Source organism: Drosophila simulans, chromosome 3L, assembly GCF_016746395.2.
Source record: "Drosophila simulans strain w501 chromosome 3L, Prin_Dsim_3.1, whole genome shotgun sequence".
Classification (NCBI taxonomy): Eukaryota; Metazoa; Arthropoda; class Insecta; order Diptera; family Drosophilidae; genus Drosophila; species Drosophila simulans.
In genome coordinates, this window is record NC_052522.2 from 10,621,457 (window position 1) to 10,641,139 (window position 19,683).

At 39.7% G+C, this 19,683-nt stretch overlaps 2 protein-coding genes across 2 annotated transcripts in view; both read left to right on the top strand.

Moving 5' to 3' along the window:
- The first annotated feature begins 627 nt into the window (after positions 1-627).
- LOC27207729 lies at positions 628-6,479 on the top strand. The gene is made up of 3 exons (XM_016183403.3): positions 628-823; positions 6,112-6,293; positions 6,348-6,479. Exons 1-3 carry the CDS (start codon positions 796-798, stop codon positions 6,468-6,470), a joined length of 333 nt encoding a protein of 110 aa, XP_016031366.1. The 5' UTR covers positions 628-795; the 3' UTR covers positions 6,471-6,479.
- An 807-nt stretch (positions 6,480-7,286) lies between these two features.
- Positions 7,287-19,683, top strand: part of LOC6737578 (zinc finger MIZ domain-containing protein 2) — a 38,821-nt gene continuing 26,424 nt past the window's right edge. Inside the window, exon 1 of the mRNA XM_044923018.1 lies at positions 7,287-7,522. Coding sequence (XP_044778953.1) covers positions 7,302-7,522 — 221 coding nt within the window. The 5' untranslated portion in view covers positions 7,287-7,301. The remainder of the gene's footprint in view (positions 7,523-19,683) is intronic.

Here is a 19,683-nt window from a genome sequence, read left to right on the forward strand (position 1 = left end):
AAAACTCTCTGCTTGGTTGCACCTTTTTTAACGCTCTGCTATTGCTTCCCATTGTTGTTCCTGTTGTTCCTCCTTGATGCCGGATTGTACGAAAATTAATTTTGTTACTTACCAACTGCTCCTGACACCGCTTTCAGATGGAAAGGGAATGAAATCAGAGTGGAGGACGAAGGATGGGCACCATGGGGCCAGGGGGAAAATGCCCGGGCAGCCGGAAATGACACCTTGAGCAATGCGTTGACGATGATTGCCAAGGATCGTGAATGAGATGGGTGAGGATGTTTTCGCAACTCAGAGGAATGTGCTGAAAAACAGCCAAATTGGCAGGGAATGTGGGGGGAATGTTGAAAGAGAAAAGAATAATGAGGCGATAAAATCGAGATTAAGATGTCCGGATACTTCATTTGTCGAAAGGTTTCTAATTAAAATAGGTTCGATATAACGTGTAACAGGTGAATATTGATTTAGGCTAAAACTTGAAAATTAAAATAACATAGACAAACTTTAAAAAATACTAGCTTAGTTCCACATATTATTTAATTTTCCTCCACTTGTACACTTATTTATTGCACGATTTTCAGCTCTATTTCAAGGAGAATAGGAATAAGGGGCTCTTCAACAAAGTTTCCATCATTTTTAAAAATGCACCGCGGCCCACATTCAATTGAAAATCTCTGGAGCAAAATGAAACGCAGGACAGAAAAATGTGGAGAAAATGTGTAATGAGAAATGAGGAGGCTAGAGAGTTTTATGACAAACATCCACTCGAGAAATAAAGTCAGATTATAAAATAAAATGTACCAAAACGGACTTGCAGCAAAGGGTGAGTTGTAAAATGTGGAAAAACGTGAAGAGAAATGGGACAGAGCAATGCTAGGGTTATAACTTTTCCCTTTAGTTGCACATAAACTAGGGAATGGCGCATTTTTCGCCCGCCTTTACACAACGAAAAAACTGCAATTTGTTAAATATAATTATTTTTAGTTTGATTAAAAATGTAATGGAATTTTGGATAATGGAAAATTGTCTGCACCAATGCCACAAAATTTATTATTTGTTGATAGCAGTAAGCGTACTAAACTAATTATAATTATGCGCCTTCTATGAAATATAAAATTTAATATTATTTTCCTACTGTGCACTCATTTTGCTCCGTTGTTCACTACGGTGCCACACTGCGTATACTTAATATACGGGTTCAGCCAAAACACTCAAACAAACGCACACTTACACACACTTGCTAAGCGAGGGAGAGAGACATAAATATGATATTTATGGCGATAAGCAACCAAAAACCCACACACTCATACCAGGATGTGCACAGGATACACACGCAGGACACACACATTAAATGCCAGATATCCTTTTAACACTTAAAGCGGTGAAAATATTAAAAACAAAAAACCGCAAAGTCAACAACAAAGGCAACAACAAAAACAGCAAGGGAATTTTTATTGATAAATGTGCAGACATACGAACAAATGCGTCGGAGAAAGGGGCGTGGGCAAATGGGGTGGCGAAAGTGGGGAGTGGGCGGGATAATCGGGCTTGTGTGTGGCTGTCCCTCAGTCCGCTTATCTATCTCCAAGTGTGTGTGTGTGTGAGCACTTCCCTCTTTTTGTCTTTTTGTCCATGTGCGAGTGTACGTGGGCTAGTGTTGGTGGGTCGTGTCTATGTCGAACCGCAGAACGCAGCGCAGCACAACGAAAGTGTATAAAAAATTATGAAACAGCTCGCACCGTTCGTCGTGGTCGCGACCCACCCAGCACCACCCTGCACCACCCAACTCCACTCGGAAAACAACGAACTAACCACCCAAAACACCCTTCTTGACCCATCATCAACAGCCTGCTTAACAATGGGATAAATAATTTACAAAAACTACAGATATTTGGATTAAAATTGGATTAATTAATTAATCAAATATGTTATCCTTACTTAATGTATTTAAAAAATGTTCAAAGAATTTGTTCAACAATTTGTTATTCACACTGCTGAGGAACATCCACACATTGAAGTCTTAGCAATTCTAAGCTCGCCCACTCTAAAAGTGCCCACTGTCCCTAAACCGGAGGTTCGTCCTTGCTGTTCGCGCCTCACACTTTCCACACCCTCACCCACACAGCCGCAAACACACACCAGCACAGGCGCACACACGTTCATATCACACATGCTGCCTTCTGACATGGTTCCGGCTTGTTTGTTTGGTTTATTTTATGACCATAACCAACAGCCCGACCGACACTCTGCCTTTCGCCCAGCCCACCCCACCGACCCTCATCCAGAAGCACTCCATCTCCCCCGAACACCTCGCACACCCCTCGGTCCGCTCCTGGCAGTCAGTCCCCTCAACTATTATACAGAGCCATGCCTATGCACAATGGAGGAGCAGTCGAGCTACAGGCCATGTCGAAATAGTACTATATGCTTCGAGTGTAGTGTGTGACTCGACACTGAAAGATATAAGTGTCACATACATGTCAACGAATGCTAATTTATATCTTACATGTTAATCTTATATAATAAATTAAACCAATTGTTATTACTTTTAAAAAAGATTCATATTAAGCTCACTCAACAATAGATGCTCTAGTCCAAAAATAACAATAAATAAATATTAAATAAATATTTAAATATTTATTTCTTGTTTCATAGCTGTATTTTGTGCACGTGTGTGCATTGCATGCAGCTGTGTGTGTAAGCTAGTAGCTTTTGCCGGCTGTTTGACTCGGTTTAAGTTCACCGTGTCCCCTCAACTTTGTGTGTGTCTCTCTCTAACCCATTCACCCCGTCTCTTTCTACGCCACGCATATAAATTGCGTTGCGCTTCTGCCTCTTGCTGGCTAAATGTGAATGTATGTGTCAGAGTTGCGCTTAGCTCGTTTTTGGTCCGCTTTTGGGAAGCTTAAATGCCATTTGTATGCATTGAATGTTGCATGCCACCCAGAATATAACCCCCTGGGTACCCCAACACCAGCACTTGCAAATCGCAAGGAAATAAAAACTTTCGCGTTGTTGCCACACTTCCATATGCATCCACACAGCAGCCTGGCAACCCTATTCTCTACTCTGCATTTCGCATTCATATTTTTTTGCGCTTATTTTTTGTTGTTTGCCCCTAGCCGCAGCAGCTAAAATATGTTCGCCACACACTATTTTCCCCCCAATTTTCCCAGTTCCATTTGCCATTTTCTGATTCGTTTAAAATTTATTTTTTACCCCCTTAACCACTTTTGTGTCCTTTTTCTGTTTGGCTTCAACTTTGTTTTACATTTCTCTTTCCCCTGGCGAAAAGCTGCAAAAATGTTGACTCGTTCGCTTGCACGGGGTCAGGGGTCTGACAAACTGTACAACTGCCACCCGAAAAGCCCCCGAACTTCCACCTGTCCGCCCCCGGCAGAGTTCACCGTGGGAGTGTGACAAAGTTGACATTTGAGTTGGAAAAACATTCACCGCAGCAAATTCAAGCACAAGTAACAGATATTAAGCCTGAAAGAAGTGTCCGCTCAAGGGAGTTGTCCGCTCAGAGCAGACTTAAGCTTACTAAGGAGTTAAGCCTAATGGAAGGGGCAAAATAGTTGTAAAGTACTCAAAAATATATATCTGTTTGGAAATATATGGCATTTTAAGATGTCCTACATGCCATACAACTTAGATAATCCAGACCCACTCATAGTACCCATACCATGGTAATAAAAAAATACAATATATATTTATTACATTGGATTAAAATCAAAAAGATTAGATGGATTTTACGTTAAGGAGAAAAATATTTGCAAACATTTTCAATATTGTGTCAAAAACTTGAAGTGCTTCCTAACTAAGATTATAATTAAGCCTTTTTCCCAGAGGAAATAGCTGACAAAGGCCATCAGTCAACTAAATCTGCAATGGTAACAAATGGACCAGAGACTAATCTCTTCAACTATGATTGTTGTCGATTTAAGAAATTTGTCAAGAGTAATTTCATACGTCCCTTTTCGAGACTCCCTGACGTTTTTGTAATCACCAACTGATGGCTCGTTTTATGTTACACATCGAAGTTCATGAAATTTGAACAGAACCCTTGAGACACTAGGTAGAAAATCTGTTGCTCAGGGTGTACCAGGTATTGTTTTCCACATGCTGTGCTAAAGGGTTAAATTATTGCTATATCAGATCGTATTTGTATTTGGGGGCGGAAGAGCAACCCTTAGAGAGTAACCCATCATGGGTGGGCGACCCGGCCATAACCCTTACGCCAACCTTTGCGTACGGACCACCCCCTGAAAACCCTCACCCTGATCACCCCCATGTATGGGCACTTATTCTATATTTTACTTAATGCATTCCCCGCTTATCCTCATTTTTATTAGTGTTTCAATATTCTTTTTCACTTTGCTTGGTTGCGTTTTTCCCAGCCATCCTTGCCCCATCCGCTTCCTGTTCTATCCCAGCTTTGTTTGCTCATGTCCTGGATTCCTGTTTGGGTTGGGTTCCGTCCTCATCGGCTCTTTGGTTCTTTGGCTCTTTGGATGTGGCTCGTTTCAGCCATTAAATGGACAAATGAGGGATATAAAACAATTCGCCTTGGCTTCCTTTCTTTTCCTTTCGTTTCCTTTCTGCATGTCGCTCCTGTCCGTTTCCTTTGGGTTTCTTCTGCCCTTTTTTGGGTCTCTTCTTGGATTTCTTTTTTTTCGCATGAGCATTTTATTTATTATTATATATGTGTGCGAGTGTGTGTGTGGATGGGTGGGTGGGTATTTCCTATTTGGTCCGGGTTTGGTCACTTTATTTGTTTGTACCTTTCCAATGCAAAGTGTTTTGTATCCTTTCTGTGTGGGGAGGAATGCGGAGGGTTACTGGGTTTGGCATTCGGGTGCGAGGATTTATGCTCATGTTGGTTTTCTGGGTGTTCCTACTTTGCCTTTGGGTGTGTATAACCCTCCCACTCTCGTCTGGGCTCGTTCTTTCATGTGTCCTGTTTATGTAATCGCCGACATTAGTTTCTGACTGCCCTGCCATGTGTTTGCTTCTCTTTTTTATGCACTCGCACGGGATCATATGATTTTTTAACATTTTTGACTATATTTGGAAAAAAAAAAATTTTTCAAATGTAATTTTAAGTTTATACCTCCTTAAGATTACGATTTACAGTTCGTTACAAAACCAAATTCTAGGATGAAAAATATCTTAGCTTTGTCTTTGAGATTTAATTAAGCTGAAATCAACAATTTTATTATTTAGAAATATTTATCTTGCTAATAATACTTTTTTGCAGAATTAGGGTATTTCACAAGGCGGCCTCATTCTAAACATTTTTTCTAATGTTTGTTACCGTAGATGGAAAGGAATCTTCCCTCGATTCCACTTTGACCTGTCCTTGTCCTTTTCTTTCTCATTTATTTTGATTTCTTTTTTATACATTTTTTCCACTCACTTTTCCTTTGGCTTTGCCAAAAAGTTACCTTAATTTTCGAAGCTCTCCTTTTGGACCACTCCTTGCAGGAATTTCGGAGATTTCGTCCTTCGCTTTTTGTGCTGGCGCATAGAAAATGAAATGAAAATAAAATGATACTCATTAATTTGATAAATCGCGGGCACAACAGAACTCGGCTTTGGTCCTCCTTGGCTTTTCTTTATGTACTTCCTTGGACCTTTCCACCACTTCATCCTCTTAGTTGGTTTTCCTCGCTTTGCTTAATAATACCGAAAGATTTTATAAATGACCAAGCTGCAAATGGAAAAAGTTGACCTTTAGCGTAAATAGAAACACCATCAACCCACCACCACCCCCGTTAAATGTTTCCGCCTTTGTGAGCGTTGATTTTGTTTTCCCCACCCATCATCATCGTCATCTTCCGCAGTTCTTCGTGAATTTTTAAGTAATTTCATCGTCCCTTGTCCACTTGAGAAATTTGTAAGCAAGACTTCTTCACCACTTGGGCATAGAAATATTTTGGCCAACATTACGCACTTGGTCAGCCATCTGCCCTCTTGCCCCTGCGTGTTTCCCTTATTTTCCTTGGACTTTTTCGGAGCTGCCAAGCTTTTATTAGCACACATTTAATAGGGTCACGCGTGTACTCCCACCCCGTGGTAGGTGTTTTTTTATTATTATTAATTTTCCAGCAAGTTACATGGGCAGCAAGCCGAAAGCAAAACAAGGGCAGGACGAACAGGATGCGGGAGGAGCCAAGGAGCAAATCAACCGCCCACAAAACAGGACAAACACCAAGCAAACGAAATGCGAAAGGACACTTAACTGCGACGGACAACAAAAAATAGCGCTTCGTTGGGCGTTAGGAAATGAGGTTCTATGCCAAATGAGGTCACTTTTTCCACCTCTCACTTCTCAATTTTTCCAGCTAGACCGACGAACGACGAAAATATTTGAGGAATTACCCCAAAGTGTATTGCGAAGAAAGCGGAAAGGTGGGGCTAATTCGGGAGGAATATACTTCTACTACTCTTTTAATAAAACTACATAATTTAGAAAATTGGACGAATTTAAAAATTCCGTTATTGTTTGACTGAATTGAGATATTTTTGTGTTTCAAAGAATTTTCTCAGAAATGGTCTATCATTTTCTAAGTATTTCCCATACAAATAGGAATTTATATATTAAATTTAAATATTAAATTCATGTGAAATACATTCATTGACATGACTTAAGATAATATTTCGCAGTAATAGCAGATTTCGATGTATTTATTGAAAATATTATTTGTAGTGCAATTCGCAGTATATTTTCAGCACACCTAATAAATCGCACAGTAGGAAAATTCCACTAATATGAGGATCACGGCACAAGGCCTAATGTACTTGAAACCCGACTTTAAGAGTTTATAAAATACGCTGACAGTAGCTGTTGTTACTCGCCAGCTAACTGAGTCAACAAACCATTAAAGCAATCAGTTTGGGGATCGCATTGCATTACCAGGAATTTTCCATATATTACCGTGAAGTGAAACTCGATCCCGGACACACATGACGTATACGCAATATGCAAAAAGCTTCGCGTGGCCTTCAGAATGGGTGGTGAAGGCAATCGAGTGCCAGCCGTTGCTGCAAGACTGCAGCTGATGGCGCTGGTGATTAGTCCACCTATGGCTAAGATGTGCTGGCCAACTGTAATAACTACTGCCAGGCACTGGAGGCACTACTAAAAAAATTAATCGCAGAGGAAGTTGGACAAAGAACTAGACGGCAGTTACCAAAGAGAGTTCGATGCGTTTGGAAGTGCGGTAAAAAGTCTCGGTTCGATTAGTCGTGGTTTGTTCAACGTGGCGTATACGTAACGCAGATTGGCAAGTGGCGAAATGAGTGAAAAGGTGGAAAAAGAGAAGGAGTCGTCCACAAAGGAGAAAGTCAAGGAGGAAATCGCAAAAGATGATTCGACTTCCGTTTTAACGTTTGACACACATCCCTATTTTCCATTCCTGTTCGATCCCTATTCGTCATCCAAATATGGCTCACAAGTGAGGGAAAGAAAAATCGATCGATGCTTGAAGCAGTTGCAGGATGCTCTCAAGGGAGGAAAGTAAGTTATCCTTACATATAATAGACTATATATTTTCATAGATATAGGAATTAGTATTTATAATTGGTAAGAAATACAGTTTTAAGATAAGTCCTCCAGTTTTGAGGCTTACAATAGTAACGCTTTCGCAATAATTTACCAAATCTGCAACATAATCTTTTGCCAAGCGAATGACTTCATAAAGCAATCCCACCTTCTTTACCTACTACGTTCACCCTTAATCACCATCAATTATGTTCACTGTCAATTGGCAAATTGACAAACGATTGCAGTTGGATTTGTGTAAATAATTCAGGGCGAAGCACAATGCCAGCCGGGGCAAATTCGGCTCGTCCTCCGGCTGGCTGACTATTCATAAGGATCAAAGGCACACAGACGTGCAGACATACACAGACATACACTGGCTGGCATTCCAGTTAACCCGAAAGTGAGTTGTCTTGCGGTTGTTGCTGTTGCTTGTCAAGGGGCATTAGCATTTCAGGACTGTAACTAATCACAAATGATAACATTTGCATGTGCAAACACAGACGCACACAAGGGCGGCGGTGCGGGCCAGGCTATTTGCATACTTAAGTGTGCAGTTATTACCTTGTTATATCGATATAAATAACAACTGCGAAACGGACGAACACAGATTGCGCCTAATGAATCCTTGTTTGTTCTAATAAGTTTTGAATGCATTATTGATTTACACATTGACCGGACAAAAGAGGGACTTAGTAGCAGATTAAAATGGCCAGAAATCACCACAGGAATTGTAATGTTTAAATATTCAATGGGCTCAAGCGGAAAATTTATATATATATAACATATTCTTCAAAGCTCTTGATTAAACTTTCTTTCACAATTGCCGGTCATAGTAAATCAAAATTGCACATTCATAGAAAATACCTAATATCAAGTATCCGCCACGTAAACAGTTTGACCAAGACATATCCCTTGGCAGCAATCAAATCGAGGAGCACACAAAATGCAAATGAAAACATTTAATTGTATTTGCATACAATTTTCCCATATCTACAACATCCACCACCCACTTCGGTCAGAAATGAATATTTATTGCCAGCAAAAATTCAAACAAATTAAATAATGAAGATTGCATTTTAACGGGCAAACACTGGGATCAACACAACAAAAAATATATATAAAAGTGAGAGAGGGATCCTATCTCCGATTTGTGATTGAATTGTCACATTTCATATTTTGCCGTTGACTTTTTTCTATTTTCAGCTTTTTCTATAAATAAATAATAATATCAGAAATAATTTGTTGCACATTTCGCTTCGGTTTGCTAACCGCAAATACGAATCAATGGCACAAACATTCCGTTCGAGCTCTGTAATATTTTGTGGAACACAAAAAATAAAATGGCAACAAAATACATTTGCTAAAACTACTATAATAATAATTAAAACAAATAAAAATAGTTGCGGTGAGATAATTCACAGAATTTATGCGGAAAAGTCAAATATGATAATTGCAACTTTCCGAGGGAAACGGACAGTAGAAAATAAATAATGAGCTGAAAGTGGGAGTAGGTGGTTGGTAAATGTGTGCCATATTTAAATAAATCCAAAGCTGATTATAATTGAAATTTGGGTACGTCAAATGGCGCAAAAAATAAATCGAATAATTACAAAAATATTTACTGACATTTCATTTTGTAAAATGGCACAAATTAAAGTTAACTAGTTGAAAAATGTGCGGAAAGCGGTAGTTAAGTTGAAATTCATTTGTTATTTGAAGAGCTGCAGTATTGCATAGTAACTATATAGAAAATTCATACTAATATTGCGCAGTCCAAGAGTTACACTTCAATTTTATTAAGTTTTGTTAGTTCTGATAGGTTAATACTTCTACAACTAAGTAGTTTAAGAAAGTAATTAAATTGTTCCAAAATCAAAAGAGCCATAAATTGATTAAGGATTTTTACGATGGCCTTCGTTATGAATAGCTCAAGAATTCCGGCCGATTTTCTAACTGAGTAAACAAACAAGATTTTCAATCTTAAGCTTGCTTCCTGTTCCCATCCCTCTGATTTTCCACTTTCCTCGGCTCGGATGCTGCAAAACTTTATTTCCATAAAGCGGCGAGCATAAAATTAATTTACTAATTGATGAGGCCCTGATCTCAATACGCAAAATACCCCGACGAATTATCATCATCGTCGACAATGCAAACAAGTTGAAATTCAATTACGCGAGCGACGGCGACGATGGGGGCGAAGATTTCGAGAGAATGGGGCTTCGGAGGTGGAAACTGAGAAAAATAATCATAAGGCTGCGAGAAAACAAAGCGAAAAGCGAAGAAGACGAAATGGAAAGGGAATTGTGAACTGAAGTGGGGCGGTGGTTACGAGCTAAAGAGCAATAGCAAATATAAGTAAATAAATAAACCGAATAAACTGAAAATTTATTGAAGAAATACGCGAGCCGCACAAACAAAGGCAGCGTATGATGATGATGATGATCAATCGGTGGGGTTTTCAAGGGGGGGGGGGGGGGGGGGGAGCATAAATGGGGGCCATATAGGCGACAATACGCAACCAAAATCGGCGACGATGCTGTCGATAAACCAACTTAAATCTCACACCCCGACGACAGCAATGGATGACGCCAATGAAAAAGCGACGACAAATGACGACTTCGACAATTAGAATCCAAGCGTTGCCCTGCTGCCCATAAAAAGATACAAATGCAGAGAAAGAAAAATGTATCTTTGTATTCAAAAAGGATTGCTTAATTAGAAAAATCTCTAAAATGTAGAACAGGACTTTCTAGAGCAGTAATTACTAGCCTAAGATACATTTGTATCTTTATACATTGGTATGGCACACTTTCAAGTAAGAACTTTTTTGCGTGTAAAAAACCCAGATACGAAGTCAGATACAGCGACACTCCAAGGTTCCGAATGGGTCCATGTGCATCGAGTGATTTCACAACATTTAATAAATAATTTCATAATGGCTTCGCTGACTTCCATTCCGAAATTCAAATGAAAAAGTCACCGAAAAAGATTTCGTTCCTCTTTGCACATAATTTAATTTTGGTTGTTTTTTTTCCTCGTCTGCATCTTTCGGTTGTATGTACTCAATTAAAAAGCAAAAGACCAAAGCAGCAGCAAAATGGAAAATTATTCCGAGAATCGTTTGGCGCTAGCTGTTAAAACGGAGAAAAATGGAGAGTTGGGGACGAGGATAGCGGAATTTTCCTTATTGGAAGAAATGGAAAAGTTCAAAGTTAAAGATAATGAGGTGGCAGCGGCGAATGGTAAGGGATCGCAGGAAGAGGGTTCAAGAAAACTTTTGAAACTTTTGTCCCTTTTTTGCGGGAGCGAGAATTTTATTAACCAAAATTACAACTAATTCTGAGAGTTTTGGCCCATCCTAAACAATTGCATAAAAAGCCATCAGATTGTTGAATTTAACCAAGAAATTTAAAGTCTTAATATAACTTAATACAATTAAACAAGAAAGTATCTCCAAAAATATATAGATTTAAGTTTCTTCTAACATAATTAAATTACATTTTTCTTTTCTAACACTAAGACATAAACACTTAGTGAACATTCCAATGTTTTAACAATATATTCTTAATTTTATCGGCTTGCTTCAAACTATAAGCAATTGCAACATGTTTTGAAAGTATTTTCCGCAGATCTTCCGCCTGCCTAAGATGCTTATAATTATAAACCAAGGCAAAAACTTTATTTATTGTTTTCGGTTCACTTAAGGCCTCTTCTCCTAATTCTTTGCTCATCTTTCCCGATTTTCACTTCGATTTCCATCACAATTCAAGAATTGTTGCCCAGCTCCATACAACTAGTTGTGTATTTTCATTTCGGGGTGGCCCACAAAAACAATTTGTTTATGAACAAAAAGTATTTGCAGGGCGAGCGCGGGGGGAAAATGTATTTTCATTGCTTTTGATATGGGAAATAATTTACAAAATAAATTAAAGCCATCTGGCATTAGCAGATCGTTGGTGGGCGCGGCGCGTCTTCTTCGACGGAATGTGATCCATGAGTGGAAAGTTCCAGTGGCAAAAGCCCAAACTAAACTCTAGAAAAACGCTTCCGCCTTCGCCGAGCGGTCGCCAATTAAATTCCAGGCACATCGTGTAGTTAATTAAGCCATCTCAATCAGGGAGACTCACACAACCCAGACTCTGAGACATTCGCCGAGTGACAACGAAAGAACAACAATAATAGTAATGCGGAGAAAAGGCTTTCGCATGCCATAAATTAAAGAACAAATTATGCAAATCGCCAGCGAGGAAAACACATAAAGCTGACGAAAATGAGGGGGGGAGGAGGAGTTCTGGGGACAAACAACCCACATCGATGACGACAACAAGTCACCCACAACTGCAATTGCGGAATTAACTGCACTTGGCAGTTGCTCAAAGGGGGGGCGGGGCAGGGGGCGGTGCAGTACTTGGATGGCAGGCAAATTAAAAACCCAATGACGGCACAAAATCATAAACAAAGCAGTTGAGGAGCAGCCAAGTTGAGGGGCTTCCAAGTGCCACAGACAGAGGCCATCTTCCAAACTTCGGATGGCATGAAAGGTACAAAAGTAGCGAAACAAAGACACCCTTGGGAATATAAATTAAGCCAGGTATTACATTTTAAAAGTCACCGCATGAACTCTAGAACGCAATATACCCTACACCAGTGAGGTACATTTTTTAGGACTGAGCTGGCGACAATTAGTGTGATTATGTTAATTAATTGCCTTGATTAAATATCAATGCAATGGACAACTGACGCCTGACAGCAATGACACAATTGCCATTTGAAATGTATTACTTAATGAGTGCAAATCCGTTTTGCAAACAAACTGAATGCGATCTGTTCAGAATTTAATGTTGGATTGTACTTAACTTTTTAGATTTCAAAATGCTTTTAAATGGATTTAAAACATCTGGGTGCAATTTTAATATTGTTTACAGTTTCTAGCACCCTTATAACATATGTATATGCGTACTGCACATTTGAGCCGGTATAATGTTTCATAACTCTTAATCTGCTGTTTATTAAGCCGCGTATTGTTTAAATTAATACCTACCCTATAATATGTTTTAATAATCTCTCATAGAGCCCTCTACACTCACCCCCTCACTATCACGCTGCTCTTCAACCATATAATTTACCATGGCAAATGAACAAATTTTCGATTCAGTGTCCTTCCACGGAGTTTATTAAATACATATATCCATAAATAACGATGCCGGAACAACAATGCCCGCCGGCTCATATGCGTAACCCCCAAAACGAGCCTCATAAATGGCAATAAATGTCATAGCACTTAAGGGTTAAAAACACGACTGGAAAACTGCCGAAGAACTAGAACGGAGTTCAAATCAAAAGAGCAGATTGCCAAACGGCCCAGCGGGTGACCAGCGAATAAAAAAGGCATTAGAAATACTCCCTAAACTCCAGCTGTTGTTCTTCGCCTCGTTTAGTTTTGTCGCTGTTTATGTTAAACATGCACTTTCGATTTGGCATATAATTTTTTAATACTGCCAAAAGATCGTTCCGCTTTGCGGGGTGGAGGGCGCCACCACCCGTTGTTATGTTTGGGTGACAAAAATGCCAAATGACTGTACACAGGGAAAAAAAAGTAATCGTATTTCCATTGTTATAAAAATATCTCAAATTACTGTTTGTATCACAACAAATGATAAACTTTTCCGTTTATTGAGCAAACAATCGAACATATTACTTATAAGGATTATTAACTAAAGATCTCAATTTAAAAATAACACATTTTTCATATATTAAAATATGATAATAATTTTTATCATATACATCAAATATTTCTACAAAATTCAGTTGGATGAAACATCAGTAGCAGCGCTTAAAATAGCTACTTATATATACAAACTAATCATTTTTTCCCAGTACACAAATGTTTATAAACAAAAGATGAAGCAAAAAGTTCGTTGGCTTGAGGTTAAAGCTAATGCTGATGCCAGCAAAACGTCCTCCCGGATCTCCAGCTCCTGTCAAGGTGCGAGGAGACATCTACTTAGCTCCTGTCAGACATTTTCATATTCATGAGGCTCCATCTCCGTCCCCATTCCCATCTCCTCCTCCACCTCCTACTCCGGTTCCATTCTCCGGCTGTAATCCCAGCTTCTCGCATTCGCCTCGCCCGATTCTCGAACATTTTTCCGCTGTCTCTGGATGACGGGAACGGGCAGATTGTGCACGTGTCAATTGAAATGAATGTCGCCTGGCGTCCCGCAGTCGCTGTCCTCGTCATCTCCACTCCACCTCCGCACTTTATTCCATCCCGTTCCGAATCCCTCCCTCAGAGTCACCCACTCCAGTCCACGGAACAACTGCGTATGACTAATCTTTGACGGTGGCTTTTGTTGTCGTCATCGTCTTTGCAAACGAAATTGTCAAGAAACAAAAGGCAGTTGGGAATGGTGAGGTGGATGTAAGGTCTCCCTTTTGTATACACGGCTGGAAAGTACCCTCTACGAGAGTGTCACCAAAATAGCTAAATTTGCATCTTCACATGGAATTCTTAATTAGTTCATTATCTTTTTAATGCATTTAAAAATGTGTGCAAAATAAAAAGTACTTAAAGGTTAAAGAAGATATTAAGCATCTTGATTTACCTTAACTTTATAAGTGGTATACTACAACGGAAAAGAGTATTGCTTACGATTGTTTAATATATGACCATTTAGTTATGGAACCAAAAAATGTACTTATCAGAATGCTTCTCAAAATATGGTAGCATATTTTCATAAAGGTTTCCTTACCAAATCATATGTAATACGCATGTTGACATATTATACCCAACAGCAAAACCGCCAACCACTCAAATCCAAACCCCATCAGCTCCTTCAAGGATAAGCTCTTTCCCAGCTGCATTTTCCTATGGATTCGAATTCCCCGAATCCATTTCCCAACCCTTTGATGCCTTTCGAGATACAAATACGTACTTTCTCCGCATGCACTTGGGCATCTATTGACTGGGAGTGCAGCATGTCACAATGGAAGGCCCAACCACCGGAGAATCATGTGGCATGCTAAAGGCAAATCCCAAAAACCGAAACCAAAACCGAAACCGAAAAACACAAATACACGAGTGGAGAGCGAAGAGAGAAAAATTGCGTAGCAGTCGAGCATTAAACCCCTAAAGACACCCTTAAGCACCCTCAAGTATTTACATTTGAATTTCACACAAATAAACTCGTCGACTGCCAGTCGATTCCTACCCCGACCTCCGACCTCCCGAACCCATCGGCCCATCCGTCCATCCGTCCATGGTATCCCATCCATGGCCCTCGCTAGATTTTTTTTTTTCCGTGCCTTTCGGTCTGGCACGGCATCCCTTTTTCGGCATCAAAATTAATAATAACAATAAATTGAAAATGGCAGACCGGCGGAGCGAGTGGGTGCTGGAGGGTGGAAAGGGCGGTCGACTTATAACCAGGAGGTATTGTACCATTTTACGAGTGCATGCAACAGATAAGGAAGGAATTGTAGTAGTTCTTTAAAATCTGAATATGCACGAGTCTCAGTGAAAACTCATTAAAACAATAATATGCAAGGGGTGGTACAGATCTTATTAGCAATATCTTAAAATTCTAAGACAGCTAGCCTTTAAATTTTAAATTATTTACATAAATATTTAATCTATAGAGCAGCACAATCGTTTGGTCAAATATGAACTAATTTTAAATTAAGTATTTTTGCTAAATTTAGTTTTTATTAAAGAGCTCTTATCAAATCATAGTTTAAATTGTATTTTAAAATTTAACTTAAATCTTGTTTAGTCAACTAGCCCTATTCGTGTGACCGCTGCTGTGCATATCTATTCTGCCCGACTGTCTGTCAACATTTCGCTGCGACCGTGAGTGTGTGTGGTGCTGGTGGTTGACGGCTTTTTCGGTTTCCATTGCAATTGCATTTTCAGCACACAAAGTGGGGTGAGTGGGGGTATTGGGTGAGTGGGATGGGTGTGTGGGGTGAGTGCTGGCTCATACCCCCATTTGACACTTGGCCAGCGTGTTGCCATTTATGCTTTTCCATATTGATTTTCCAAACCGCCCCGTCTCTGCTCCTAGCTACCCGTCTTTGTCCGACGTGTTTGTGTATTGAATTCCAAATGAATCGATTAGCTACGTTGCCTTCACTTAGCCCATTGATTTGCCATCGTTGTTCTCGCTTTTGTTGTGCTGTTCTCTTTTCCATTTCCACATCCACTTCCACTTCCTCTTCCTCCCCTGGTACTCGTACCCCTGATTGTTGTTTGCTTTGCCTTGCATTTAATTAACTTTTATGAGCATTTCCTATCTCCGAATGGCAACAGTACTCGGCTGAATTACCTGAGATGCGAGATACTTTCGAGTGTAACTGCCCAATTGATTTGACAAATCAGTGGTTGATTATTACACCGAAATTTAATAGTTGTGGGGGTCACTTTACTGGTTAGGCAGAGAACATCTTCATAAAAGGGTTCGAGTTTAGTAATTAACTAATTCGATTACCACAGGGCGAAGTAAACATGCAAACTATTTAATTACACCTTAAATTCTGCTTAATTTATTCAGAGTGGCTAAATAAACTGTATGTTTGAAACGTTTTTTTTTTCTTTAAATTTCATTTCTTAAAATTCAAAAAATAATAATTATAGTCAACATGCTATAATAATTATCTTATACATGTTTAATTTTTAAGTCTTTGTATAAGATAAATTTGTCTATAAGTACCAAAGTCAATGTTTATTCATAATTACTTAGAACTTATATAACACATGTCACAATATAAGTAAGTGCACCCTGCTAATCAAACTCGATAAAACATAATTTTAGCAAGCGGCTGCCCAATCCGTTGGCCAATTAAGACTCATTTCAGTTTGAGACCGATTCCAACGTAAGAATCCATGTATATGCTACCCTATAGCATTTCCTCAAGGACGACAATTTGAAACAATTTCCTTTCATTATGCCTTCCAATTTTCCCTCGCTGACTTTCAACACTTTTAATTTGCTTAGGCTGCCGGCAGTCAGGCAGGCACAAATCGCATCGTTCAGTAGATCGCCTCGAGCTCCCTTTTCGAAGCAGCGATTTCTCGGGGTTTGTTGCGGATTTGCCTGGCAAATTTTATTAGCCTGTCCTGGGGGCTCGACTCGCAAAGAGCAGGGCTCAAGGATACCCGTGGCCAGGCGCTCAGCAAAGCCAGAACCTAAACGGATCTGGACGGGCGGCGAAGCGGGAGACCAACCCCGCCATTCGAACATCATCCGCACCACTATAGCCACCACCACCACCGTATCACCACCACAGGGCTCAGTGAGTGGTTTGACATTTGTGCTGACGCGCGAACGTATGCACACAAGGATGTGGACCACGGCGACAAAGGGGATGGGTTTCGGGAAGAATGATGAGGCTGTGCACGGAGGAAAACGATTCATTAGTTTTGAAATGTGCACTGTGGAAAGTTAATTACCTTATTAACCAAACAACTAAAAATGTGCAGAATAAGCCACATTTTCGATGGCAGAGCAACACTTGCAATGACCAGGTGTACAAATCATTCAAATTGTAATCATATAATGATCGATTTTCTCTAGACTCGGAATAGAAACATCACTGTGTCTTCAGATACACATAAGTGCTTCCATAAGCTGAACGAAATCGAAATAGATGACACTTTTACGATAATTTTTCTTTCTGTGCCACGATGTAGATGTTAAGTCTGAGGATTGATGCCTCTACAGGGTTGGAAGTTGCGCCGATAATCTCGATAATGAAGTGACTTCGCCTGCATGGTCATGCATCCTGTTTGGCTTCCTTGTTTATCTCTCTTCGTCTGCGCTTTGATATCCGGCTGGCATTCAGCTTCCAGGACTCAGAACTCAGCATTCCGGATTCAGTTGGCAAACCCTTAAGTGGTGGGTTTTTATTTGTGCACGGTACTTACTTGCCTCTCTACCTCTTGTCTCACAGATTTTTGACCATTTTGCACGGAAATTGAATTTAAATTGGAAGTTTTTAACCCCGGCGTGCGATAATCTCAAGTCAATACACAGAAATCTACATGAGACTGGGACCGTACAGAAGACGGCAACCGAAAACGAGACCCTGACAAAAGGTATTGCGTAATACCGGGGCAACTTCACCGCCCTGCGACTTATCCTCCGTGGCAAATGTTCTTTTCAAATTCTATTAGCAAACAAATTTACTGAAAACCAAACACAAGAGCCCAGAAAGAGGGTTGCTGGGAGGGAGGGAGGTTTTCTCGGGTCTCTCGCTTAGGTAAGACCATGACATACAACACGTTATTTGGTGTAGATAAATGAGACAATTGTTCCATCTAATTATCTGATAATGCCAGCGATTTCAATGATAATGAAGCGATCTCACCGCGTAGCAATGTCGAGCAAAGTCGAACAATGGCGAAGACAAACACCCCTTTTGGTTAGGGTTCGGGAATTCCTCGAAAGATTCCAATCAAAATGTTTGTTTAGACAGAATTGGTTATGAATAGAGCTTTGAGCCAAGCATTAAGTTGCGTTGAATTGACTTAAGTGAGATGGATCCTGGATCGGTACCTATACAAATTGGTTGATGGATAAATTATTTATTACTTGAAGAAATAGGTTGAAAGGTGCGTGTTTCTTAAATATTTTAAAGAATTTTGTAATCCAACTTAATATAATTCTTTCAATCAAGTTGAATGCTTATTTCAGAAAAGTGTTTAAATAAGTATATTTAAATTAACCAATTCTTACCTCACTTTTAGTATCAATAAAAACTTTGCACAGCTGTTAATTGAAATCTGAAAAGACGTATTCATTTTTTGGATTATTCTTTTTTAATACCACTTCTGTTGTAGTGTTCTTTCTCCTTTTTACAGGGTATTTTCTCGCCTCCCCCTGCATATGTTCTATGCTGAAAGTGGGTATCTCGTCGTCTCTTGAATACTAATTCCCTTTCACGTCCATCGAAGTTGCTTATTGCTTTTCATATTTTTGTTGGTCCTTCGTTTTTGTATTTATTTTTGTTCATTTTTTTTAGCTTTTGCGTTCTGCGTGTTTAACCCTTTGAGGTTACATTTGGCGTGTGTTCGGGTACACCCCACACCCAACCTCTGGCAAAAAAAGGTTCGAATTTTGTATACGCACCATAAAAAGTAAGCGAAAAAGGCAGAAAAGGATTTCTTCGACAACAAAACAAGCGAAACCGATAAAAAGTAAAAGCTGAAATAAAAATACATGGACTTCTAGGTATATACCTACCAACATAAGTAAATGGCCATGCGTTTATATACGTTTGCACACATATGTATATCCTCGTTCATTTTTTTTTTGTTTGGTATATTTAATCGCAAACGATGACGCAAAAAGAGTTCAAAGAAGGCAGGCATTATGAACCCCGAAGTAACCCCAACACCAAAACCATAACCAGACACGGGGCTGCTGGGCAAAAGATGCTCGAAGGGGTGGAAGGGGGTCTCAAAGGGGTGTGCACAACCCACACCTCAGCGAGGACATTTAACCCTTACACACACGGGCAAACATGTGCGTCGCAGGGAAGTTATTATTGTGATTATGATGATTGCCGTTCAAATAATTTCGAGTTTGAGCTTTGACTTGAAAGAGATTCCGTTTGGCTGCCATGATCTACCCCTCGACTTCCCATCGTCATCATGCAAATGAGTCAATGAATGGGAAGTATAAAAACGACCTCTGAGCCGGAAGTTGTTCAGGTAGTCAAACAAGGATGTTCCTCCGATAAGACACCCTGTTTTGATCGCCGGCGAGAGCGCAACAGGATGTACATTAGGTACCGCTAAGAGTCCAATAAAACGCTACCCAGGGAAGATCGAAAATAGAAAGAAGAAAGGCAAAGGGAAGAAAGAAGTGAAGGAAAGTAGTAAAGCCACCACCAAGATAAAGATATAGGTGCACTAAGAAGAAACCGAATGAATTATACCTAAACGTGAACAATCGTATTGCAAAAGAAAGGTTTTTGCCTGCAGAAATCTAAGTCTAGCACTTGGAATAAAACTGAAAGGAAATTTGCAGTATTTGAAAGAATCCAAAAAGTTTGAAATTTCATAAATAAATATTTTATAACAAGCTTAAATGGGTTTAAGGCAACTGATAGTAGCCACTAACATTATCAATTAC

Coding starts and splice junctions, on each gene's coding strand:
- LOC27207729 (XM_016183403.3), top strand. CDS start 796: ATGTACCAAAACGGACTTGCAGCAAAGG. Junction 824..6,111: donor AAACGGACTTGCAGCAAAGG/GTGAGTTGTAAA, acceptor TTAATTTTCCAG/CAAGTTACATGGGCAGCAAG. Junction 6,294..6,347: donor GTTGGGCGTTAGGAAATGAG/GTTCTATGCCAA, acceptor CAATTTTTCCAG/CTAGACCGACGAACGACGAA.